Here is a 26,380-nt window from a genome sequence, read left to right on the forward strand (position 1 = left end):
GTCCGTCAGGCAGGGGAGGGCGGGGCGGGGCGGGGCGGGCCCAACTATTTAGGCTCCGCCCCCGGCTCCATTTCGCCCCGCCCTCCTGCGGGGCGGAGCCTAAAGGGTTGGGCCCGCCCCGCCCCTTTTCAGGGCACTGGCTCCTCCTCCGCCTGCTCAGCGGGGCAGGGTCGGTCCGCTCCGTCAGGTAAGAGATTCAGACTGTGGGCGCCACCTTCCCCGCCGGTGGCCGGAGGCCCGCCCCTTTGCCGCCAGCCCGCTGCCCGCGGGCTGTGGAGGGACCGTTATCTTATCGCCTTATCTCCCGAGTGAGGAAAGTGAGAGAGGAAGTAGGCTGCGTGGGCAGAGCTTGCTCGGCGGTGAACCCTCGGGTGGGGGCCTGGGCATCAGAAAGTGAGGCGCCCCCAGGAGGAGCCCGGGCTTGACGGGCCTCCTCGCCCAGCTGTGCGGGGCTGAGCAGGACCTCGCTCCCCGCTCCCCGCGCCCAGGGGATGGTTCCGAGGACGCGACTGGGAAATCTCTTCCCCTGAGAACCAGGAAGTGAGGACAGCACCCGGCAGCGATGCTCGGGGACGTGGAAAGCATTGCTTCTCCACGAGATTCCAGTTAGCTCCTTTCTCCTGCTTCCAAGCTCCCAGGAAATTAGAAAGTCAAGAGGGAATGTGAGGATCAGGTAAGGGCAATGTCAGACAGGCAAAGTGTACCTGACAGGGCAGGCCGCTTTGCTTGATAAAACGAGGCTGGCAGCAATCTGAAAAGCTTGGCTATATTCTCAGACCTCTCATTGCTGCTCTCTTGGTAGATCCTCACTCGCCACCATGCTGGAAACTGAGCTTAAATACAGCTCTGTACATTTATTTTTTTAAATGTGATATAAGAATAACTTCTGCCATGAAATAATTATCACTGCATTTTTTTATCACCTGTTATTGACAGGATTAGGTCCTTCACATTTGCTGATTTTAAAAAGAATAGCAACTCATAGGTATTACCATCTCTGATTTTCAGATGAAGAATCTAGTGAACTGAGTTATTGCCCTGGTCACAGCTGGTTTGTGGGAGAGCTATATTGGAACCCAGGCCCCTGCAACCTCAACATCTATCTTCCCTCCACTCTCTGCCACTGATCAGAGAGTTAATGAAGCACAGTCTGAACTAATTCATTTGACAAGAATTGTTTTTAATCCTATTTTGGGCACAGTCCATTGTCTGTTGCAGAAGGTGCCTATGAGTGAGAAGCCATTGGGTTGCACAAGCTGACACTGGTTTTAGTATATTTCTCAATTATCAATGTACCGTGTATTCTTGTCTGAGTTGTCTTGTTTGGAAATGTGAATGATGTTTCTTTGCCACGAAAATCAATGGTATGAGGAAATAATCATGGAGATATTTATTTATTATTTATAAGCAATCTATCCCATTGCACTTCCATTGACCTTTAAGTACACGAAAGTAAAATAATCTTGAACACTTTGAAAGAGGTGATACTTTAAAAAAACATTTTTTTTTTTTGCACAGATCATTTATTTTCATTATTGGTGATGCAGTAAAGCAAATGAAAGAACCACCAGAAAGTTCATTTTCAAGAGATAACCACGGTTAACATTTTTGTGCATATTCTTCCAAATATGTGTTAGGGGTGATATATGAATGTGTATTTAAAGAAAAATGTTAAATTTTGAGATTTAAAAGTTTAAGACATATGTGTATGGAGGACTTGATAGAAAGCCTTCCTTTTTCTGGCATCCCTATGCCATCACCTTTGCTAGAAAACTGGGTGCTGGAGAGCTACCCAGTTATTGGGTAGCTGGTTTTAAAATAGACTGTTTTTTTCCCCCCCTCAATTCCCATGTTTTAGCTCTAGCTTTTAGGATGACTAAGCAGTTCTACTTTTATGAGCTTTGTCAATCACACAGTAGAACTCTGAATAAATAAAAAAAATGTACATAGAGCAACTGCAAAAGCTATAGGCTTTTAGAATTTCTTAATGTAAAAAAAACAGTCTGTCTCTCATTTAACACAAATATTGTGAGTAGCTGCTAATGTTGAATTTAATTGGATCTCTGTCCAGAGAGGAGATTGTATAGGAGATAAGGTAGACACATCTGTAATAATAAAAATATGCTAATTAGGTTGGATAACCAAAAGACCTTCCAGAAGTCCTTACAGATGAAGCCACATTGGTGGGGCTGAGGCAGAGATGGTTAGGGGTGATCAGGCAGGCAGGTGAGCAGTTAGCAGTGATCAGGCAGGCAAGCAGAGTGGTTGGGGCAATCAGACAGGCAGGCAGAGGAATTAGGGGTGATCAGGCAGGCAGGCAGGCCAGCAGTTAGGAGCCAACAGTCCCGGATTAAAGGTACCGGGCCTAAACTGGGAGTCAGACATTCCCCAAGGGGTCCCAGATTGTGAGAGGGTTCAGGCCAGGCTCAGGCACACCCCTCCTGCCCCTGCCCCATGCAAGAATTTCATGCACTGGGCCTTTAGTAAATAGTAACTTATGATAACTGTTTTAATAGAAAAACAACCAGGTGACAGTTTGAAGCAAAAGACATTAGGGAAAGTCATAGTTCCTTTTGCATTGGACTTGAAGGGATAGTAGACACTTACCATGGCCCTCAAGGTGCTTGGGCAATTCTTTTACTTAACCCTAGATGACCTTACCTCCAGCTTCACAGAGAAAATAACATTGTGTGGGAATTCTTTCTCTCCCTTCAAATATATCTGCACTCAAACCTCTGTTTCCCTCTTGCTAGATTCAGAAGAGGTTTCCTTCTTTTCAAAGCTGACCTCTTAACCTATACTCTATTCACTACCCACTTTGTATCTTCAGCCAAGCTTTAAGTCTTAAAACAAATATTAAAGCAGCAGTTCTCAGGGTATGGTTGAGGTGTCCCAGGCTCTTTCAGAAGGATCATAAGATCAAAGTCACATCCAGAATAAAAGATTCATTCAGAGTGCAATGGATTTTTGTGTGTGATATATAGATTATATGTATTGTTGACATTATTACAGATTTCCACCACCACCCATCCTACCTCCACCCAGTCCCTCCACCTCACTCCCACCCCGGGCCTTCACCACACTATTGTCTGTGTCCACATGGGCTATACATATATGTTCTCTGCCTAATCTCTTCTCCTTCTTCCATCCAGGTCCTCCCATCCTCCTCCCTTCTGCCATCTGTCAGTCTGTTCCATCTACCCATGCCTCTGTTTCTATTTTGTTCATTAGATTCCACATAGTGAGATCATATGGTATTTGTCTTTCTCTGGCTGTCTTATTTCATGTGACATACTAATCTCATAAAAAAAAAGGTATAATTATGATACATTCCTACCAGACAGTTATTGTATTGGTTGTTGTCATTTTTCTATTGACAATCTAAGGGTAAATCCGTCAGTGCCCCCTACTAGTCAGATATTCCATGTTTTAAAAATTCTTGCAGCAGTTGAAAATTGTTGTAGTTGGTAATAGGAGCTACAGAGAAATTTTTCAGTCTAGCCAGGGATAAAACAGTTATGAGGGATAAATGTTGTAATAGGTGTGTGCAGAGTGTGACAGGACCCAGAGGAGGAATGTCAAGCTGAGCCAGTCTGAAGGAGCTGTCTTAAGACAGATTTGGGTGAGGTGGGAAGATAGAGGAATGAATGAAAAGGATTAAGGATAATTCTCCCCCATCCAAAAACAAAAAAACAAAAAAACAAAAACCCAAGCATTAGTAATAGCACAGGAGGACATGGTTAGGCTCAGGCAAGGAGTTTGCTATGAGATTATCCTATGTAATCTCATAGGATACAGGCCATTAAATAATAAGAGATGAAGTTAGAGAGGCAGGAAAGGCTAAATTAACATGTGCCTTATGTACTACCGTATGACAGGCTTGACCCTAAAAGGTACAGGGAGCCATCTGAGAGTTTTCAGGAAAAGTATTATGTGCTCTTACTTGGTTAAGTAGATTCCTCTAAATGAAAAATTGAAGGGAGACCAGTCTGAAAACTTTGCAATAATCTAGGAGAAATGAAAACCTGGAAACAGTATACAATCAAGGAATGGAGAAGAAAAAGATTAAGAGATTTAGAAGACCAAATCAAAATAATTGAATGAAAGATGAGATATAAAAGAAAAAGAAGAGTGAGGGAAGCAAAGAAGCTGATTCCTGGCTTTTTTGGCTTGACCAACTAAGTAGATGGAGGAAATAAATTCTGGTCATATTAAATGTGAATGCCTACCTCTGTCACCATCTTGGGGAGATAGCAGTAAGTAGAGCTTAGGAGAGAGATTTAGGTAAAGAATGCTTACTATACAGAAACCGGTTTGGCTCAGTGGATAGAGCATTGGTCTATGGACTGAAAGGTCCCAGGTTCGATTCCAGTCAAGGGCATGTACATTGGTTGCAGGCACATCCCCAGTAGAGGGTGTGCAGGAGGCAGCTGGTTGATGTTTCTCTCTCATCGATGTTTCTAGCTCTCTGCCCCCCTACCTTCCTCTCTGTAAAAAATCAATGAAATATATTTTTAAAAAAGAATGCTTACTATATGAGATTCTCACATATTAGTATATGAATAGAAGGTTGAAGTAATAAGTATATATTAGTGAATAAAATGGCCAACGGCTCTGAACTCATGGAACTTATAGTCTAATGGTGGCAACAGCCAGTAAACAACTAAACAAATAAATATATCATTACAAATAAATTGTGCAGTGATGAAAGATAATTAGATTGAGGGCAGACAAACCTACTTAGATATTGTATTCAAAGAAGGCAAAAGAGAAGAAAATGCTAATATAGAGGCCTAGGATATAGAGAGACTTTTTGCTTATAGATTCTGGATTTTGTACGACATGAATATATTCTTTAAATATTAATTGTATGACATCTTAAAATTAAAAATGTAAAGGGGAGGAGAATAATTGGCAGAAGAATATCTGAATCTATGTGTCTTGATTAATTAGAAGGAGAATGAGGGCCATGGAGATAAAATAAAATCACATAGAGAGAAGTAAAGGTGTGAAATAGTTCACTAAGGACAATGATTGAGGACAAGTAAAAGGATTAATGGCTGTGTTGAAGGCCCAGTGGAAAAGGGGTCCCCATAAATCTGTATTCACACCAATTTGTTGTCATCTGGTTCTCTGGTGTACAAGTAAAAAAGTGAGATTTATCCCTAGCTACAGCTCTCCAAGGTGGAGTAACAGAAGAAAAAGGGGACAGAGGAAATAAAGGCTCTGCCTAGAGAATAGTTAAGGTGGTAAGCCATAGGGTTTGCCTTAGTAGGGAACGAATTGTGATCAGATAGAGCTGATGGACTCAAAAATGGTGGAGGCATCACAGGGAAGAGCAAGTTATGTGAAATGCTGGTGGATAGACCATATCTTTTAATGCTACACAAGTTATTTCAGGATATTTATATTTCTTCTACCAAAGAGTATTTCTATAAATATTTAATAGAAATATGTACTGACTGGTAAACCTATTTTAAATCGAAAAATAAATCTCTTTTATTAATAGATTTCATTCCTGAATTTGTTCACAGTATTTTTTATGGGGGAAAAAAGGTAAACTTTTTACTCCTTTGTATAAATTTCACTCATAAAATGTCAGTATCAGGGGGGAAATTATAATTTCTTAATTGATATTATAGGTAGAGAAAAAATGCAAGCCCAGAAGATAAACAAATAAACCACAATTTTAATTTATTAGGATATCAACTATAGTTGACCCTTGAACAATGTAGGGATTGGGGCGTTGACCCCCAGGCAGTTGAAAATCCACATGTAATATTTTACTTCCTGCAAATTTAACTACTAATAACCTACTGTTGACTGGAAGCCTTAAAGATAACATAAACAGTTGATTAACACATATTTGTATGTTACATTTTTGTGTTAGATACTGTATTCTTACAACAAAGTAAGCTAGAGAAAAGAAATTGTTACTAAAGCAATCATAAGGAAGAGGAAATATATTTACAGTATTTATAGAAAAATATTCATATACTGTATATAAAAGTCTAAGTGACTGACCATTCTACCAGTAGTATGATGTGCATTGACCACCAGGGGGCAGATGCTCAACACACAGGCAAGGAAACATGGAACAGATTGATGAATCTCAGAGGAAAGGGGAGAGGGGAGAGAGCAGGAAAAGATTAAACAAAGATCTTATATGCAGTCTAGAGGCCCAGTGCACAGATTCGTGCACCATTGGGGTCCCTTGGCCTGGCCTGCACCCTCTTACAATCCAGGATCCCTCGGGGAATGTTGGACTTCTGGTTTTGGCCCAATCCCTGCAGGCCAGGCTGAGACCTCTAGTCTACATCTAAGTGGACCTGCATAGCTTAAACCCTTGTTGTTCAAGTATCACCTATAATTGTCTTTGGACTATTCTTAGTTATAGAGTATGTACAGCTGCTAACAATTCGTATGTTATAGCAGAGTGATATATAAGCTTATAGATATCATCACTAAAACTACTGTAAAATTTTAATGAGAATTTTTGCTATTATAGGAATAGAAGATGAACAAACCGGTAACACCATCAACATATGTGCGCTGCCTCAATGTTGGACTAATTAGAAAGCTGTCAGATTTTATTGATCCTCAAGAAGGATGGAAGAAGTTAGCAGTAGCTATTAAAAAACCATCTGGTGATGATAGATACAATCAGTTTCATATAAGGTAATGTATAAAATTCTTTTCCTTTTAAAATTATTACATCACAATCTAGAATGACTGATAGATATAAATGCTGTCTAATATTGCAGTTCAGAAAAATAAACGTCTCCCCAGTGGAGATAATGGTAAAAAGCACCTCCCCCTTGTTTTGCAATGTTTTGTTTCATTAGCTAGGCTAATATTGCGATCTTGCAAATAGGTTTTTGGATTAGAATTAAGATTCCCACTTTATTTTGATTCTGTTTAGCAAGCCAAGGAGTACAGTTCAGTCTGATTTACACTGTCATTTCCAGTTTGAAGTAACAAAAATATTATAAGAATTGCTAGCACAGCCGAAACCGGTTTGGCTCAGTGGTAGATCCTCAGCCTGTGGACTGAAAGGTCCCGGGTTCAATTCAAGTTAAGGGCATGTACCTTGGTTATAGGCACATCCCCAATAGGGAATGTGCAGGAGGCAGCTGATTGATGTTTCTCTCTCATTAATGTTTCTAGCTCTCTATATATATTCCCTCTCCCTTCCTCTCTGTAAAATATCAATAAAATATATTTTTTTAAAAACACAAGAATTGCTAGCACGATTCTGGAACCTAAACTTCTATGTGTATAAATCTCTAATTCACTTTAGCAGTGTACTTTGGGAATTAAAATGGGCATTTTCTAGTTGTTCATAAATGTATACATCTATGAACAGAATTTTTATTTCTTAGCTAGGATTTCTCAACACTGTCTTTAGATAATTTCTATTCTTCCTTTCTATTCATCTCTGCTTAATTTAGTATAGAATATAAGTGCAGATCTTATTGTGGTCAGTTATTTCAGCTCAAACCTATATCAAAACCTGTCTTTGGAAATGTAGCCCTGCCCAGTGTGCTAGGTGGTTAGAGCATCACCTGAGCACCGAAGGGTCACAGGTTCCATTTCCGGGCAAGGGCGTGTCCTGGTTTGCAGGTTTGATCCTCTCGGGCACATGGGATGCATGGGAGACAACCAGTCAACCTCTCTCTCTCTCTCTCTCTCTCTCTCTCTCTCTCTCTCTCTCTCTCTCTCTCTCTCATTCCCTTCATCCCTCCCACCTCCTCTCCTTTCACATTCCCTAAAATTCAGTGGGAAAAATATCCTTGGATGAGGATTAACAAAAATGAGAGGAAAAGAAATATATTTGTGATTTTTGGCATTAACCTAAAACTATGACTCCCTTCCAGGAAATGTTTCCTCATATGAAGGATGAACATCTTAAATTACTTAGAAAAAGCTTCAGTTTAGAGCTTGCCAGCCTATTTTTTAAGATAGTTTATTTATATTACTATTAAAAACTTTGGAAGATGAGACAGTGGTGGTGGGAAGAAAAAGCAAATAATTTTTGAAAGAAAGATAGAATTAGAAAGTTACCAGTTTACAACTACCAATGAGTAATTGGTTCATACAAGGCTCCTTAGTAAGGGCTAAAAAAACAAAACAAAACACAAAGTGAAAGCTTATTAATGAGCAGAGCTGCATGAGATATGAAATTATTACCCACAGCTTACTTAAGAATTATGAAGGGAAAACAGAGAAATTTCTCTATAAAAAGAGAAAAAATCTGAAACATGCCTTCTTAACCAAGTAGTCAAACTTTGTGTCACCAGTAATAGTACAAACTGCCATTATGTGCCTCAAATGTGATACACACACACACTCAGAGAGAGAGAGAGAGAGAGAGAGAGAGAGAGAGAGAGAGAGAGAGAGAGACAGGGAAAGAACGCATGCAAGAGCACAACATGACAAAATGTTATCAATTGGTCAGCTGGTGAAACTACATGAAGGATAAATGGTTGTCCATGGTATTACTTTATTTGGAATTTTTCAAAATAAAAAAAATTGGAAGAAAATGTAAGTTTTTAAATGTTACCTTTCAAAACTAGTTTTTAAAGAAGTGGGAATGAAAAACTAATGTTATTAAAATTTAACTGAAATATAGTAAAGATCAAAGGAATACTTCTCCAAGTTTATGTATATTCTGTTTCTTTAAACAGGTTTGTTAAAAATCATCTTACTAGCAGAATTAATATATAATATATATACACTGAGTGGCCAGATTATTATGAACTCTGAACACTTAATAATCTGGCCACCCAGTGTGTGTGTGTGTGTGTGTGTGTGTGTGTGTGTGTGTGTGTATGTATGCGTGAATTCGTGCATGGGTGGGATCCAGCCAGCCTGGCCAGGGGGAGGGGACATGGGTGGTTGGTCAGCCTGCCTGCTAGTTGAACTCCTGGTTGGGGGACAATTTGCATATTAGCCTTTTATTATATAGGATATACATTCAGAGATCATAATAATCTGTCCCCCTCAGTGTATATTATAATATATCATTAACTCTGCTAGAGAAGTAATAGAGCTTTGCAGGTTGAGAGCACATTCCTACATCAAGTGAAATCGGAATTTGGATCTTAATTTAGATACAGCTTATTGGCTGTGTGGCTATGAGCTGCTTACTTTACCTCTCCATGCCTGGCTTTCTCATTAGTAAATTAGTATGATATTCATAGTGTCTTTCAGAATAAAATGGTTCATATGTGTACGTCCTGTAGTCCACTGAGCAAATACTCAGTAACTGCTCTGTATGTTAACATATTAGCATCACCTTCACCATCTTTTTTCTTCTGTTTATCTTTCCTATTTTCTGTAATTCTTGCTGGTTTTCTTTTCTTTTCTTTTCTTTTTTTAATATATTGTTATTGATTTCAGAGAGGAAAGGAGAGGGAGAGAGATATAGAAACATCAATGAGAGAGAATCACCGATCAGCTGCCTCCTGCACGCCCCTTTCTGGGGATCTAGCCCGCAACCTAGGCATGTGCCTTGACTGGAACAGAGCCCAGGACCCTTCAGTCCACAGGCTGAAGCTCTATCCACTGAGCCAAACCAGCTAGGGCCTAGCTGGGTTTTTTTTTATTTTTTTATTATTGTCCCTTTTCTTTAACATTACAGGCGGAGCTGTCAGAGAAAGGAATAGGGGGACTGATTCCTATTTTCATGTTAACTCCATTTACATACTAATTTTCTTTCTTTGTTGCTTTTAAGGAGATTTGAAGCATTACTTCAAACTGGAAAGAGTCCCACCAGTGAATTACTGTTTGACTGGGGCACCACAAATTGCACAGTTGGTGATCTTGTGGATCTTTTGATCCAAAATGAGTTTTTTGCCCCTGCGAGTCTCTTGCTACCAGGTAAACTGAGATGACTAGGGCATCAGCAATGAGGGTGAAAAACAGGCTGCAAAAACAGGAGCATTTCTTCTTACTCTCACTTTTTCTCATAGCAGCTGAGCCTGACATTTGAGACTCCTTTTCATTCTTTCATCTGTCCCCAACTCTTAACAAGCACCCCAGACATAGGGCTCTGCAGACTTGCTTGCTGTTAAAGAGATGGAGGCTTCATGATTGAGTCCTACACCACCATTAAAGTAAGGTAGTTTGGTGCCAGTAGGAAGTTTAGAAGGATGGGAATTAGATATTATTTGGGGGTTTTTTGAGGGGCGGTGTTTTTGGCTTTTATTTTTTTTCACCCTCCACTTCCACCCCAATGGAACTCTGTGGTTCATGATTTCCTTACACTGTACTCTGGTGAATTAGTGTCTTGTTGCTTTCCCCATGACTTTTCCTTTTCCCGTTGATGTCATTAACACCAGTGATTCTCGGTGTACACAAGATCCATCTGGGGTTTTTTTAAACGGGTAGCTTTCTGGGCTCTGTTATAGACATCATTATTGGAATTCTGGAATTTGGGTTCAGGTACTTCAGTGCTTCTTATGCAGGTGGTTCCTAGACCATTTTTTGAAAACACTGCCTTACCTGTCTTTACCAAAACAAAATTTTTACTAGGTAGCTTCTGTGTGTGCTGTGAGAATATGGGGCTAATGGTTGAAACTGCAATGACTTAAATGAACCAAGTTTCTAGATTAACTTTTTCACTATTTCTACGGAGGGACGACTTGTATCTTACTTCATTTGGCAGATGCTGTTCCCAAAACTGTTAAAACGCTGCCTTGTAAAGAAGCTGTAACAGTCGAGCAGAATCAGATGCCTCTCTATAATAAAGACAGGTCATTTGTGAAACCTGTGCGGAATCCTGAGCAAAATTATACGCCACCTGACTCCTCCAGTACAGAAAGTTTAGAAGTTAGTGATACGCGTAAGTAACATTTGCAGTGCATTCCATTGACTAGGGCAACGATCTTTAACCAATGTGCTGAAATAATTTTTAAAACATGCAATACTTGACTATTTAGTCAGAGGCATTGACCTCTTTTCCCTTACATTGTCAAAGTTAAAAAAATGACAATAGCCCATACATCAATAGCTGTATAGTGTGAATAAATAAAAAGTATACCTATTTTGCCTGGCCAGTGTTGCTCGCTCAGTGGTTGGGTGTCGAACCATGACGCAAAAGGTCACCAGTTCTATTCCGGGTCAGGGCACATACCTGGGGTTGCTGGCTCAATCCCCAGTAGGGGGCGAGCATGAGGCAATTGATTGATGTTCTCTCATCCATGTGTCTATCTTTATCCCTCTCTGTCTCTCTCTCTAAAAAAGAAAAAAAAAAAAAAATATATATATATATATATATATATATATATATATATATATATATATATGCCAAAACCGGTTTGGCTCAGTGGAAAGAGCCTCAGCCTGCGGACTGAAAGGTCCCAGGTTCGATTCCAGTCAAGGGCATATACCTTGGTTGCGGGCACATCCCCAGTAGGGGTTGTACAAGAGGCAGCTGATTGATGATTCTCATCGATGTTTCTAACTCTCTATCCCTCTCTCTTCCTCTCTGTAAAAAATCAATAAAATATATTAATATTTTTTAAAATAAAATAAAATAAATATAAAACAAAGAAAAATTGTTCCTAATTTTTTTGTCAGAATGGCAAATTTTTTTTCTTTTTGTATTTTAAAGAATTTTACTAATTACCTTATGTGTGCTGTGAGGTGAACAAGGTTGAAAATTGCTGTACTGGTGGTTTGTCATTAAGACCATTACTGCTAAAAACAAATTCCTCCTTTTGTTTGTGCACACTGGCAATAGCTCTTTTGTAGTTTTTTCCTCTCCTGACTTATTAGGCACCATCTTCATTAAAATAAAGTTTATAAAATATACATTAAAAAATAAAAAATTTCTTTTCTATATCCTTTGTTTCCATTTCTGTTAGGGTATTCATCTTTTACTTATTGTTATTAAGTAAAAGTCATATTATTAGTGAGTAGAGTCCATAAGTAAATATTTACATAATTTGAAAGGATTTTTTTATGAAGAAAACAAGTGACTAAAATTTTTTATTTAAAAATCGTTTTGCTCTCTCTCATTGTGCCTAATCCAAAGTAATAAATATTTAAACATAAAATACTTAAATTGATAAAATACTGGAATTGCTAAAACCACTCTTTTATTGAAGCACTTTTTCCCCTTACTTTATTGACATTATAGGTTTTCACAGTTTTTCATTTTACGAATTGAAGGACGTCACAAATAACTTTGATGAAAGACCCATTTCTGTTGGTGGCAACAAAATGGGCGAGGGCGGATTTGGAGTTGTTTATAAAGGCTATGTAGACAACAGAACTGTGGCTGTGAAGAGGCTTGCAGCAGTAAGTTTTGTTCCCAGGGATAAAAAGATTTAAAGGAAGAGTTACTTCCTACTGTGCTCTAAATAAGTTTTAAATTAATCTTTAGGAAACATGTTATTTCAGTGCACATTTTCTTTAAATAAACATCATTATAAGCTGGTAGTTCTTAAGATTTAAAACTCTGCTGAATGCTATGGGTCCTATTTCTACCCAAAATGTAGTTATGCACACATACATAACATTATTCATACAATTATGGGAGATTCACAAAATAAAGTTGAGAACCCCAGTTTTACATAGTGCTTCATGCATAATAAAGATTAAAATTATAAGATGCTAAGAACATTTTATAGAAATAAATTTCTTGTATTTTCTCATTTAAAAATAAAGTTTATAAAATGTACATTAAAAATGAAAATTTTCTTTTCTATATCCTTTTGTTTCTATAATAATCTGTTAGGGTATTCATCTTTTATTTATTGTTTTGTTGTTATATTTTTTAAATATCAGTATAGTACATATTAATATGACAAAGAGAGTCACCCTGTTATATATACTAAAAATACTTTTGCAGGTTTTATTTTTCTTTTTGCCTTTAACATGTTTTCTGCTCCACAGAATTTTTTTTTCAAAATGTTTATGCAGTAAAGTTTCATATTATTTTTTTCACTCCCATAATAACTCAGTGAGGTTTATATGTTTACTTGGTTTATAAGATTCTTTTCCTTCCACTAACCAGCCATGGGACCTTGAGCAAGTCACTAGTTCTCAGTTGTTCTATAAAATGGGGAGAATAATGCCTTGCTATTTTAAGGAAAGTAGTGTCAGACAATTGATCTCTTTAGCCATGTTCTAGCATTAGGAACCTTAGGGTTATTGTATTGTGTTATATTGTATATTATTCTTTCAGGTGGTTGACATTAGCAATGAAGAATTGAAACAACAGTTTGATCAAGAAATAAAAGTAATGGCAAAGTAAGTTTATTTGGCGGTGTGATACTCTGGAAAAGAGCATGGCAAGGAATGAGGGATCTGGTTTCTTGCCCAAAGGGTACTGTGAAATAGTGATGTTTTTACATATATACAAATTAAATAAAGGGTTTAGATTAGAGCAACTTAAATTTTTTTTTACTGCAATTCCATAACTAAACATACCCATATGCCTGTAGATTGAACAGCAGTCATTAATTTAAAACATAGCAAAGTTTTATAGAATTTCAACTTTCTTTCATTATCATGTTTTCTACTCTCAGGATTTATGAGAGATAAATTGTAGGCATGAAAAAAAGTATAGTATGATGGGCTCTTAGATATAAGTTAACACCCATAACTTATGGTATGGGAAGTGTTATATACCAGAGTGCTTAGAAGGCCTTGACCCAGTACGCTTAAAAATTGTTGGGCATCATCTGGAAAAGTAACAGAAACAAATTGGGAACTTTATTCTAATAATTGCAATAATAGATATTTGAGTTTACATAGTGTACAAGACGGTATACAGTATATTTTATGTTCATTGTCTCATTTAATCCTAACAATAATTGTTATAACCTCCCTCTCAACATTTTTTCCCCACTGAGATTTAGAAAGTTCACATAGCCAGTAAATATTAGAGCTGAATTTCAAATACAGATCTGTTTGATTCCAGAGCTTGAGCTTTTGATATGAATTTTACTAGAGCCATTGCTATAAATCACCAATTCTAGTTGTTTAACCTCAAGAAAGAAATAATAGACTGGAATTAATTTATTTTCAGTAAAAATAATGCATAGTGATAAAAAAAAAATTAAAACACTTTTTCAATTTGTTCTCCTCATTTCTACCCCCACTCGCCAATCCTAAAGTAACTTTTTCAAATAGGTAATCTAGGCAATACAGGAAAATATTTTTTAAATAATAAAAATCACCTCCTAATCATATCAGAGATAACCTCTGTTGATATTTGATGTACTTTCTTCATGATATCTGCATAGTATTTCCCCAAGTCATTAAAAATAATTTTAAAATATTTTAAATTATTGTATAAAATTCTGTCATATATAAGGATTATGTTTTGTTTAATCATTACCCTATTACCGTGGTCAGCAAACTGTAGCTCACAAGCCATATGTGGCTCTCTGGCCCCTTGAGTGTGGCTTTTCCACAAAATACCACGGCCTGGGTAAGTCTATTTTGAAGAAGTGTCGTTAGAAGAAGTTTAAATTTTAAAAATTTGGCTCTCAAAAGAAATTTCAGTTGTTGTACTATTGATATTTGGTTCTGTTGACTAATGAGTTTGCCCTAGTAGGTTTATTTGATTTTCAATATTACGAATTAAAGCTCCTTTAAATCTCTTTGTACATAAATCTTCAAATGCAACTCTGCTTATTTCATCAGGATAGAGTCCTAGAAGAATTATAGTTCAGAATTCATGAACTTTTTAAAGACTTTCCAAGTATATGTCCAAATGGCCTTACATATGTTATGATAATTAATTCTCTTATCAGCAATGTATTACAATTCAAACCTCACTGCTACCTCACCATTATTGAACATTATTACTATTTTTTAATAAGTACCAATCTCTGGACATTACTAGAAGAATAACCTTAGCCACATTTCTTAACTCTATATCCATTAGTTTTCTCATCTATAAAGTAAAATATAATAGTTCTTTCTTCATTATGTTATTGTAAGGAATAAATAAACAAAGCAGGTAAATTATTTACTATAGTGCCTACAGTATAAACTCAGCATATGTTATCTACTCATTTCTAAAATGTGCTCATTTGTTGGAACATGGAGAATTTGTCATTTTAATTTGCACTTTATAAAATATTTTTGAGGATAGACTGATTTAAAACCAAACTCTGATTTGAAATAACGAAATGCTAGAATTATAGATCAATTTGAATGAACAAATGATTAAGCAAAGGATGGAATATTTATCATGTTCTAGGTACCTGTGAAGGCTCTCATATATTTGCTCATTTAATTCTCACAGCATCCATGTTACATAGTTATTATTATCCACTTTCAGCAGGCAAATTTGCTAAGACTTGGTGAGTTGTTAATTTGCTATAGTTCATGTATCCAGGAGGTGGCAGAGCTGGACTTTAAACTTAACACTGAACACTGAGTCCAGTTTTCTTTCTGCTGTATCGCATATGTCTGCAGTTTTGTTACACTTGAGCTCTCTTTAGTTTTTTTTACTGGCACATATATAAAGAAACTCAAGTTAGGTTACAAATAATCAGATATGATGAAATATCAGAAATGTGTAGATTAGATGTGATTAAAGACCAGATGTCTGTAAATCAGTAGTGCTTTGGATGTGTTAGAGCTGTGGTCGGCAAACTGCGGCTCGCGAGCCACATGCAGCTCTTTGGCCACTTGAGTGTGGCTCTTTCACAAAATACCACAGCCTGGCCGAGTCTATTTTAAAGAAGTGGTGTTAGAAGAAGTTTAAATTTTCTCTCTCTCTCAAGAAGTTTAAATTTTAAAATTTGGCTCTCAAAAGAAATTTAAATCATTGTACTGTTGATATTTGGCTCTGTTGACTAATGAGTTTGCCAACCACTGTGTTAGAGCAGGGTTTCGTACAGGTTTCAATGGATTTCATAAAATCTTATTTGTGCTATAATTGAAAATTGTGCTAAATAAAAGTACACATCAGCCTAGTCCTTAACCAAATTATCACAAGTTCCAGTGGTCTGAATTATTGAACTTTTACTATAAAATAGGAAGATGTTTTGCTTCTTAGTTGATCAAAAGGGAAGTGTTTGCAGAAGATCATCAAGTCATAAGAAAGATATATAAGCATATATCATATTATGATATTAAACATATTGTTTTCTTGATCTTTTTTTTCTATTAAAGCTCTAAACTGAATAACTTCCAACATACAGCTGTATATATATGTATATAATAATAATTTTGAGTGAAAAATTATTTGTCACAGGTGCCAACATGAAAACTTAGTAGAACTACTTGGTTTCTCAAGTGATGGAGATGACCTCTGCTTAGTATATGTTTACATGCCTAACGGTTCATTACTAGACAGACTGTCTTGCCTGGTAAGATATTTGTTCATCAGATTTTTGGCTTTCTGTTTCTCTGTTGAATATTGATATACATCTTAATGCAGAATCATTTAAACTGCATCAATTTTAATATTTTTCCTGCACTATGAAAATTATACATTTGTCATGCAAAAAACAGGGGTTACCATTCTATTAGGTGATCATCTAAAATGTAAAATATTGTGCTCGCTTCGGCAGCACATATACTAAAATGTAAAATATTACATATTTCTATTATGAAATGAGAAATGCTAACCCCTGTTTAAAAGTTGCTTAGGAACATTTTCTGTTATCTGTTGGTATTTTTATCCTCCTATTTTTTAAATTGGTTTGTTTCTTTTTTTACTTCACAAGGATGGTACTCCACCACTTTCTTGGCACTTGAGATGCAGGATTTCTCAGGGTGCAGCTAATGGCATCAGTTTTTTACATGAAAACCATCAAATTCATAGAGATATTAAAAGGTAAATGTTACTTTTGGAAAAACCATCTTTAAATAATTTGCCCTCCCTCTTTCTACACACATGCATGTCTCAATCTAGAGCACTCCCAGATTATAGATGTCCTTTTTCTCCCCAGGGTTCTGCCTTTACTTAGATCCTGGCTGTCTATTGTTGATTTTATTACAAACCCTCCTGATCAGCCTTTAACCTGTCTGTACCAGTACTTACTTATTTACTACTGCATTGTCAGGTCATGACCCAAAAGATCAAGCCTGAACACCAGTTTATTGAAATTGGTCATATGTTTTTATGTTTTTTATCACTATTTCATGGTGCTCCATTTGACTGAAATGCCTATCTTTCATTTAACCATCAATTTCTAATAATTATTCAGGACTAAGCACATTTTTCCTTCAAATTTTCTTCAGTTCTTTTATTCATATAGTTGTTCTCTCTGCATTTTGTACCTAATATCACCAATATGGTGTACTTATTGGATTTTTTTAAATTATGCATGGCCACAGCCAGGTGACTCACTTGTTGGAGTGTCCTCCCATACATCAAAATGTGGGTTTGATTCCCCATCAGACTACATACCTCGGTTGTGGGTTTGATCCCCAGGTGGGTCATGTCAGGGAAGCAACCAATCAATGTTTCTCTCTCACATTGATGTTTCTTTCCCTTCCCTCTCTCTAAAAATCAATAAAAATATATCATCAGGTGAGGATTAAAAAAATATTTATGCATATACCTTTGTCACAGACAAGATTTGAAGATTTCCTCCATGTCCCGCTCTGAGCTTAAATACTATAATATATAGGGAGTCCTCAGTAAGTTTTGTGGAATGAAAGTAAATGTATGAGTGAATGCATATGATGAATGAAGACATTTTAGCTTTAGTCTTTCTTCTTTGAAAGATTTCAGATAGTACAAAAAAGAAAAAAGAAATGAAAAATTGAGATACTTGAGCTAGAAATTTGTTTTTAAATGAATTTAGAAATGTTACAAAAGGAGTTAAGAATGGTGCTTTAGCAGACCTTAAGGGAAGTGACCCTGTGATAACTTATTTGTAAAATAATGAAAATATCTCTCACTAATGTGATCAGCATTATTTCAATTTTATTTTCTTAACATTTTTCTAAAACAAAAGGGAATAATATACAGTCATTTCTTTTTTAGCTTTAATCTGAAATCTAGATTTATTTACACAGGCTTTTATGATGTATAACATGTTATACTCTGTAAATACATACATACATATATATATTCACACAGCTATTTAAGGAACCATTTGACTTGCCTGAGAAGGACCTGGAGAGTTTTATGCTGAGTGAAATAAACCAGTCAGAGAAAAACAAATATCGTATGATCTCACTAACATGTGGAATCTAATGGACAAAGTAAACTGAGGAACAAAATGAAACAAGAAATAGGGATACATAGAACAGACTGGCGGGTGACAGAGGGGAAGGAAGTGGGGTGAGGTGACTGAATAAAGAAGGTGAATGGATTATCTAAAAAATATATATGCATACCCCATGGTCACGGCCAATAGTGTCGTAAAGGCCGAGAGAGGTAGATGTGGAGGTGACTGGAGGTGAGCAAAGGGAGGATATCTGCAATAGTCAACATTAAAAATTTTTAATAATTTTTTTTTCTCTGCAAATTTAACATATTTTTTCAGTGCAAATATCCTACTAGATGAAGACTTTACAGCCAAAATATCTGACTTTGGGCTTGCACGGGCTTCTGAGAAGTTTTCCCAGACAATCATGACTAGCAGAATTGTGGGAACAACAGCTTATATGGCACCTGAGGCTTTGCGAGGAGAAATAACACCCAAATCTGACATCTACAGCTTTGGTGTGGTAAGTTTCATATACCCTCCTATATAATAAAGATGTAATATGCAAGTGGTCGTTACACCTTGAAGTAACCACAGGATCAGGGATCAGCAGGTGGGTGGGGCATAGGCAGAGAGCTATAGGAGGGAGCAAGGCAGCAAACTAGGAGAGGAGGCAGGCAGAGGGAGCTACAGGAGGGGGGGCAGCAGGCAGAGAGCTATGGAGGATTTGTGCTCAGGGCTACTAGTATATATAATCAATAACAATAATCAATCATTCTGGTAATAATTATGAAATTTAAGTAGAATATTTTGAATACACCTGCCTTGCATAGCTCTCTGTAAACTTTCACTTTAACCTTTAGTTAAATGAGAAAGTTATAAAAACTTCTCCATCTTTGTAAAGCCTTTATATTGATTTCTGAAATCACTGCAAGAAATTATTTTTGGCTACACTATCCTTATGAATTCGTATGAAACGTAAATTAATGCCTAAAATAAATGTCATACAGTATGTAATTTAGTGTCATATTTAAAAATGAAGTATTTTTTAAAAGAAATACACTTTGGCATTCTCTGATCTACCAATCTATGCCTGATAACTTAAGATGGAATGAGGAGTGAGTGGAGGTAGTTGGGGAAATTGAGTAGTTCACCATTAGATTCCACATATTAGTGAGATCGTATGGCATTGTCTTTCTCTGACTGGTTTATTTCACTTAGCATAATTCCCTCCAGGTCCTTATTTTTTCATGTGTGTTTTATACATGGAAATTTAACATCATAGCACTGTGAACTTAAGGTATAGGGTTTGGGATGTGCCTAACATTTAGAAAATAATATTCTCCTAAGAGCCAAAGAAAATTATTCTTATGAAGACTTCTTTGCAAAACAGGGAAAGGTACGTCCAGAACATGTTGAGTGGGGCTGACTGTTTAGTAAATTGCCAATAGCAAGAACTGCTTGTGGGGTGGGTGGGATCCATGGTGTCAGTGAAGCTTCAAAGGATGTTGAGAAATGACCACAGCTCATGTTCTTTCTGCCTTGATGCCTAAAAGACATAATGCAGTGTGTGAAAATGACTAACCAGATTTCATAATCAAGACTTATATACCTTCTAGTTTCTATATTTTGCCTAGAGTGTGACATTAATGGATTTGTTGTTTTTTCTCTTCATAGGTTTTACTAGAAATAATAACTGGACTTCCAGCTGTGGATGAACACCGGGAACCTCAGTTGTTGGTAATTGAAAGACTCATTTTTTTCTCGAGTCCTTTTTCTTTGCATGTGTAATATAAATTTATGTGGGTAAATTTGATATCTAGAAATGTCATTTTCTCTTGGTAATTACATGGTGGCATATGGAAAGGATCAAATATTCCTAATTTCAGCTCTACTATGAAGTATTTGTGAAGCTTGGAAGACACATATATTTTGTATTCTAGTTTCTTTGTGAGTAAATTAGAATAGACCTATATGATTTCTGAGGTCATCTCCAGTATATTTTTACTTGTTACTTTCAGAGTGATTATTAACAGTCTTTCAGCTCTAAGGGGAAAAACAATATGGCTTTCATCTATTCAAATTTGCATCAGAATAGAATTCCTAGCAAAAATTCTTTATCCATTTATATTATGAAGTATTTTATTTATAAAGTTATAGAAAACATCACCTATGTGTTATAATTAGACATTCATTGACAATTACACAAATAGGCTAACTGAATGCTAACGCTGTGGGAAAATTATGCCACTCCCCACTTTTCCCTATATAGTAGATATTAAGAACTTAGAGGCTCTTTTTATAAAACTGAAGATTTATAGAAATATCTGCTTCCATGTATAAGGTTTTCTTAAAATTAGTTAAATAACATCACTGACTTTATTCTAATTAATGTGTTCTAAGGGGACAAACCAGTGTGACAAATTCAGACAATGTATGTTTACCAAATTATTTTCCCAGAAGGGGATTAGAAAGTCAAAAATATACTATATATGCTCAAGAGCTGAGTACTTAGTCATTTAAGAAAAACCATGAGAAATAAAATATATATTTATTACAATATTCCTACAGATTAAAACTTTATATTATAAAGTTACATTATAAAGCTTTCCATGGTTTCCTGGGTATGTAGTAATGCAAAATTACATGTTATATAATACTTCACATTAAAACATATTTAGAGAACATGGTATTATTGTAAAAGTTATTATTTTTATAATGAACTTTTTACCATGGTACACATAAATTTAAAATTCTCTGTCTCATTGGTGGTTGGTGGTCAGGAAAGAAACCGAGGCTAGAGATGCAGTTTCTGAGTCATTTGTGTATAGGCATAGATAAAGCTTTGGGTATGGATTGAATTATGCAGAGAGTGTGTAGAGTAATCATGCAAGAGGACAGTTAAAAAACAAGGTAGTAGTTTGCTACCTTACATTTTGCAAGGCCTGCCTGTCTAAAGGCCTAAAATTTTTCATCTTTTCACCTGAGACTTTTTTTCTCCTTCAAAATATTATAAAAGCCTTGAAATTTTGCTTTGAATAAGGATGTAATACAGAAAGACATAGAATCCATCTCAGTCACAAGTTTTATGAATCCTCAAATAATAGTGAAAATCATAATACTTCAAGAAAGATTATACTCTGTGACTTATTCTTAAGGTTTGAATGTGACATGACTATAAAGTTATAAGATTTTAATGAAAGTATAACCATAGCACTATATTATGCTATTACCCAAATATTTTCAAAATTTTTCTTTTGAAAGAGTTTCTGGAGACTTTATAGTCCACCTCACAAAATAGTCTTTGCCATCTGTATGTTTCCTAGGACTGCCTTAAAAAAAAAAAAAATTAGCCAAAATAGGTTTGGCTCAGTGGATAGAACGTCGGCTTGCAGACTGAGGGGTCCCGGGTTCGATTCTGGTCAAGGACATGTACATGGGTTGCAGGCACATCCCCAGTGGGGAGGGAGGGGTTTAGGAGGCAGCTGAGTCAATGTTTCTCTCATGGATGTTTCTAACTATCTGTTCCTCTCCGAAAAATCAATAAAATATATATATATTGTATTTTTTAAAAATTTCTGCACACTCGGGCTTAAAATGACAAAAAATGTTTTCCCACAGTTCCGGAAGCCAGAAGTCTGAAATCAAGGTTTTGTCAGGGCCACGTTGCTCTGGAGTCTCTAGGGGAGAATCTTTCCTTACCTCTTCCAGCTTCTGGTGCTGTTGGCATGCCTTGACCTGTAGCCATATCACTCCGGTTTCTGCCTCGGTGATCACATCATCATCTCTTCGATGTCTGTTTTCTCCTTTTTCTGTCTCATATACAGATGCTCATCATTGGATTTAGGGCCCACCTCCAAATACAGCCACACTCACAGGTTCTGGGGATTAAGACTTGGCTATAGCCGAAACCGGTTTGGCTCGGCCGATGGAGCGTTGGTCTGCGGAGTGAAGGGTCCCGGGTTCAATTCCAGTCAAGGACATGTTCCTTGGTTGCGGGCACATCCCCAGTGGGGGGTGTGCAGGAGGCAGCTGATCGATGATTCTCTCTCATCGATGTTTCTAACTCTCTATCCCTCTCTCTTCCTCTCTGTAAAAAATCAATTAAAAAAAAAAAAAAAAGACTTGGCTATATGTTTTTGGGTCCACTGCTCCACCCACTATCTCATCCTAGTCCTATTCCTCTCTCCCTGTTCATTACTTTTTCCCCATGGCTCTGACTTCCTTTTCCTCCTTCCTCTATCTCTGATTCAACAGTTTGAGTACTTACAGAAAAGTTTGAATGAGGGGAGGAAAGTCTGTTTTCAGAAGTTGGAACTGTGTTATCAGGAGCAAATCAAGAAGCAGACCACCTTGCGCTGGCAGCCTAGTAAGTGCTGCAAATGGGAGCATGACAACAGTTAGCTCAGTAGCATAAACACAAAAATTAGACCGCAAATGAAAAGTACCTAGGAGGTACAGTATGTATGTATGTATGTATGTATGTATGTATAAATAGATAAGGTTTCTTCTATATGTCTTCCGTTCTTAACAAGGTTTTAATAGTAGACAATAAAATAAGATTACAGCCCAGCTGGTGTAGCTCAGGGATTGAGTATCGACCTATGAACCAGGAGGTCAGGGTTTGATTCCCAGTCAGGGCACATGCCTGGGTTGTGGGCTCCGTCCTCAGTAGGAGGCTTGCAGGAGACAGCCAATCAATGTTTCTCTATCATTGATGTGTGTTTTTTTCTCTCTCCCCCTTTCCCTACCTCTCTGAAATAAATAAAAATATATTAAAAAAAAAGAGTACATATTATTATGAAGTAGACTAAACAATTAAGATTTATGTTCTGATTGTTTTCACTTTCATTTGAAACTCAAAGTTTTAACACTTGTTTTACAGCTAGATATTAAAGAAGAAATTGAAGATGAAGAAAAGACAATTGAAGATTATGTTGATAAGAAGATGAATGACATTGATTTCACTTCCATTGAAACTATGTACTCTGTTGCCAGTCAATGTCTGAATGAAAAGAAAAATAAGAGACCAGACATTAAGACGGTATTAATTTTTTATACTTATTTAAAATTAGTGAAGGAGGTGGGTTTGTCATTTTTTCCTTAATTGTGCATTTCAAAACAACTATTTAATACAGTTCTTTTTGTTGTTTATTTTCCTCTCTGTCTCTATAAAAGGTCCAACAGCTGCTGCAAGAAATGATGGCTTCTTAAAACTTTAGTAAAATAGACTCTTGGCATTTTAATATACAGTTATCAAAACCATTTTCTAGGCTAAATGTTCTGATAAACATTCTTTTTTACTTTTAACAAGGCAGCGTGATGCAGTACAGTGGTTATTAAAGCTTATGTAGAACCCCCAACATACAAAACAAAAGTAGAGCTGCCATATCAACGCTTGGCCCGAACTTCTTAGTGCCACCCTCGATTTGTGCAGTAATCCCTAAAATGTCTTCTTGGAACCTCACCAAACACAATTTGAAAACTACAGGATTAGCAAAAAAGAGGACTGGAATGAAAAGGCCCAGCTCCACTACTAATTTTCTAAAAAGCTATGGTCAGTCTCTTAGCTGTTTTGAGCTTGTTTTTTTTTTCTCACCTGTAGCATTGGATTATACTTACTGTACCTCTCTGACAAGTAGTTGTGAAAATAAAAGGGTGCAGAATATTTACAAAGTACTTATAAAGTTACATAAAATGTAAATTTTATATAGATGATTATAAAAATTTTACAGTAATTTTTTATAGGGTCATGTTCACATTGAGCTCTTTTTTAATTTATTTTTTCATTTTTATTGATTTCAGAGAGGGAGAGAGAGATAGAAACATCAATGATGAGAGAGAATCATTGATCGGCTGCCTCCTGTACACCTCACACTGGGGATCAAGACCACAACAACCCAAACATGTGCCCCAACTGGGAATCAAACCATGACTTCCTGGTTTATAGATCAATGCTCAACCACTGAGCCATGCCGGCCAGGCCACAATGAGGTCTTTTAAGCAATTATTCACCACAAGCCAAATATTCCCAGATGATATTCCCATGATATGGCCATAATTAGATTGTTACATAGCAAAGTTGATGGAATTTTGCAATGCAGTGAAGATTCCTAATCAGCTGACTTTGAGGGACTAATCTGAGACTGTGCTGAGTGGGCCTGACCTAAGAAGGTGAGCTCTTGCCAGAAGTCTGAGAGATTCTCCTGTGGACCTTGAAGAAGGAAGCTACCATGTTGTAAGAAGGCCACATTGGCTAAGACCTAAGGATCGCTTTTCATGAGAGCTACCTTCTGGCTGGGACAAGAAACTAAATTCTTCTAACAGCCTAAATTAGCTTACAGGAGTACCCCTGACTTCAGATGATGTTGAAGTCCCAGCTCACACTGAAGTTTCGGCCTTGCGAGACCCTCAGTGAATCTGGCTGAGCTGTGCCTGTACTTCCTACATACAGAACAGTGACATAATAAATGAATTGCTATAAGCTACTAAGTCTATGGTAAGTTATTATGCAGCTATAAGAAATGAATACAGATATTACCTTGGTGATTCTCCCATGGTGATATACCATCATGTTCACAGATTCTGCTCACACTCAAGGAGTTGATAGGTATTAAATTGTGTACACCAGGGGTTTCAGAGTACTGTCACTGGATTTCTCGATTTTCCTCAGTGTTTGTTTTACTACAGAGAGTGCTGGATAGTAGTGATGAATTGATTTTTTAAATAATTTCTCCTAAGTTTGCCAAAACCAGTTTGGCTCAGTGGATAGATCATCGGCCTATGGACTGAAAGGTCCCAGGTTTGATTCCAGTCAAGGGCATGTACGGTATCTTGTTTGCAGGCACATCCCCAATAGGGGGTGTGCAAGAGGCAGCTGATTGACGATCTCTCTCATCGATGTTTCTAACTCTGTATCCCTCTCCCTTCCTCTCTGTAAAAAAATCAATAAAATAAATAAATAAAAATAATAATTTCTCCTAAGTTTAAGTTTTTCAATTGGTTTATATATTTGAAAATTAATTTTTCAGATTTGGTGAGCAGAAGGAAGTAATTTACTTAATCATGAAAACTGGCTGATAGAAAAGTTAATATGTACAGAAGAAATGACAAGTGGCTACAATTATTCACTCGCTCATTACGCTTTCTATCTTTAGTTCTTTCTCTTTTTTTAAAATATATTTTATTGATTTTTTACAGAGAGAAAGGGAGAGGGATAGAAAGCTAGAAACATCCATGAGAGAGAATCATCGATCAGCTGCCTCTTGCACACCCCCTATTGGGGATGTGCCCGCAACCAAGGTACTTGCCCTTGACCGGAATCGAACCTGACACCTTTCAGTCCGCAGACCGACGCTCTATCCACTGAGCCAAACCTATCTTTGCTTCTTTCATTAACACACTCAGAACAAGTACGTACAGTGAGCTGCAGTAGAAAATGCTCATGTTCTATATTGCATCATTTAGACTTTCCTAAATGCTCTCCTGGGAATCAACACCTCTTTCTAATCACCTTTGTACACTCAGTATTTAAGCGGAAAGAAACACTTGCTAATTGAAAAGGGGAAAGAAAAATAAGTAAAATGACTTAGTTAAGTCAATCTCAATGGAAACCCACATAATTTGAGGCATGATATGATACTGAACATAATTATGTTATTTTAAAATATAATTAACTATTTCTTAAAATAAAAAAAACATTTATGCAAAATTACATACTTATATCTCTGATTGTAAACCATTACCAAACTATATGGTACTCAAATTTTTTAAATGAGTAAACTATATTTTTTATTTTGAAATTTTTATAATTTGGTCGATATTTTCATTCCATCAAAAGAAATTGATATCAGATTTACCAAAATTAGATATAGCTTCCCCCCCAATAAAACTGTACCTTAGCTCTTTGGGCCGCAATAATACAGTAAATCTAAGACTCACCACACTGTTTCATCTTTTTGCCTGATGGCATCTGATGCATCATGGACCACTGAACTTGTGTGATTCACTCAGCTAAGGAACTGAGCAGCAGGGGGGTTGTCCTCAGCTCACACATGAACATGACTTTCACTAAAGTTCTGAGAATAATGTCCAGGCTATTTGTACTGTTTCCCTCAGGCAGAAATGAAAAATGTGGGGTGACATCTAGTTAAAGCTTTTTCTTAACTTCATTTGGAATATGCTTCCCCCTCATTTTGAATAGATGCAGAAAATTTTAAACAGATTTTTTTAAAAACTTTTGACAG

The 26,380-nt window shown here is 36.7% G+C and overlaps 1 protein-coding gene and 1 long non-coding RNA gene across 10 annotated transcripts; one reads left to right on the top strand and one right to left on the bottom strand.

The window, feature by feature from the left end:
• The first annotated feature begins 111 nt into the window (after positions 1-111).
• Positions 112-24,622, top strand: IRAK4 (interleukin 1 receptor associated kinase 4). 9 transcript variants are annotated; one of them, XM_045587930.1, is made up of 12 exons: positions 112-187; positions 6,509-6,678; positions 9,737-9,882; positions 10,670-10,846; positions 12,146-12,306; positions 13,196-13,260; positions 16,226-16,340; positions 16,701-16,810; positions 18,474-18,657; positions 19,812-19,874; positions 23,020-23,178; positions 23,313-24,622. In XM_045587930.1, exons 2-12 carry the CDS (start codon positions 6,518-6,520, stop codon positions 23,346-23,348), a joined length of 1,377 nt encoding a protein of 458 aa, XP_045443886.1. In that variant the 5' UTR covers positions 112-187; positions 6,509-6,517; the 3' UTR covers positions 23,349-24,622. The 9 variants fall into 9 exon arrangements, with proteins under 9 accessions (XP_045443886.1, XP_036310418.1, XP_036310421.2 ...); XM_036454525.2 differs by lacking the exon at positions 112-187 and adding an exon at positions 256-673; XM_036454528.2 differs by lacking the exons at positions 112-187; positions 23,313-24,622 and adding exons at positions 1,008-1,221; positions 22,392-22,503 and having other exon boundaries at positions 23,020-23,163.
• Positions 19,481-22,032, bottom strand: LOC123653179. Its single transcript, XR_006742827.1, has 2 exons — positions 21,837-22,032; positions 19,481-19,683 (listed from the first exon to the last, which is right to left on the bottom strand). It is a non-coding gene; the product is annotated as an uncharacterized LOC123653179 (long non-coding RNA).
• Positions 24,623-26,380: the final 1,758 nt, after the last annotated feature.

The sequence above is a fragment of the Pipistrellus kuhlii genome, unplaced genomic scaffold (assembly GCF_014108245.1).
Source record: "Pipistrellus kuhlii isolate mPipKuh1 unplaced genomic scaffold, mPipKuh1.p scaffold_m20_p_3, whole genome shotgun sequence".
Lineage (NCBI taxonomy): Eukaryota > Metazoa > Chordata > Mammalia > Chiroptera > Vespertilionidae > Pipistrellus > Pipistrellus kuhlii.

What these genes read in the sequence shown, in the direction of transcription:
- IRAK4 (XM_045587930.1), top strand. Translation starts at nt 6,518, where the DNA reads ATGAACAAACCGGTAACACCATCAACATATGTGCGCTGCCTCAATGTT. An exon ending in ATTCATAGAGATATTAAAAG is followed by an intron (nt 16,811 to 18,473) that starts GTAAATGTTACT and finishes ATATTTTTTCAG; the next exon opens with TGCAAATATCCTACTAGATG. An exon ending in AGAGACCAGACATTAAGACG is followed by an intron (nt 23,179 to 23,312) that starts GTATTAATTTTT and finishes TCTCTATAAAAG; the next exon opens with GTCCAACAGCTGCTGCAAGA.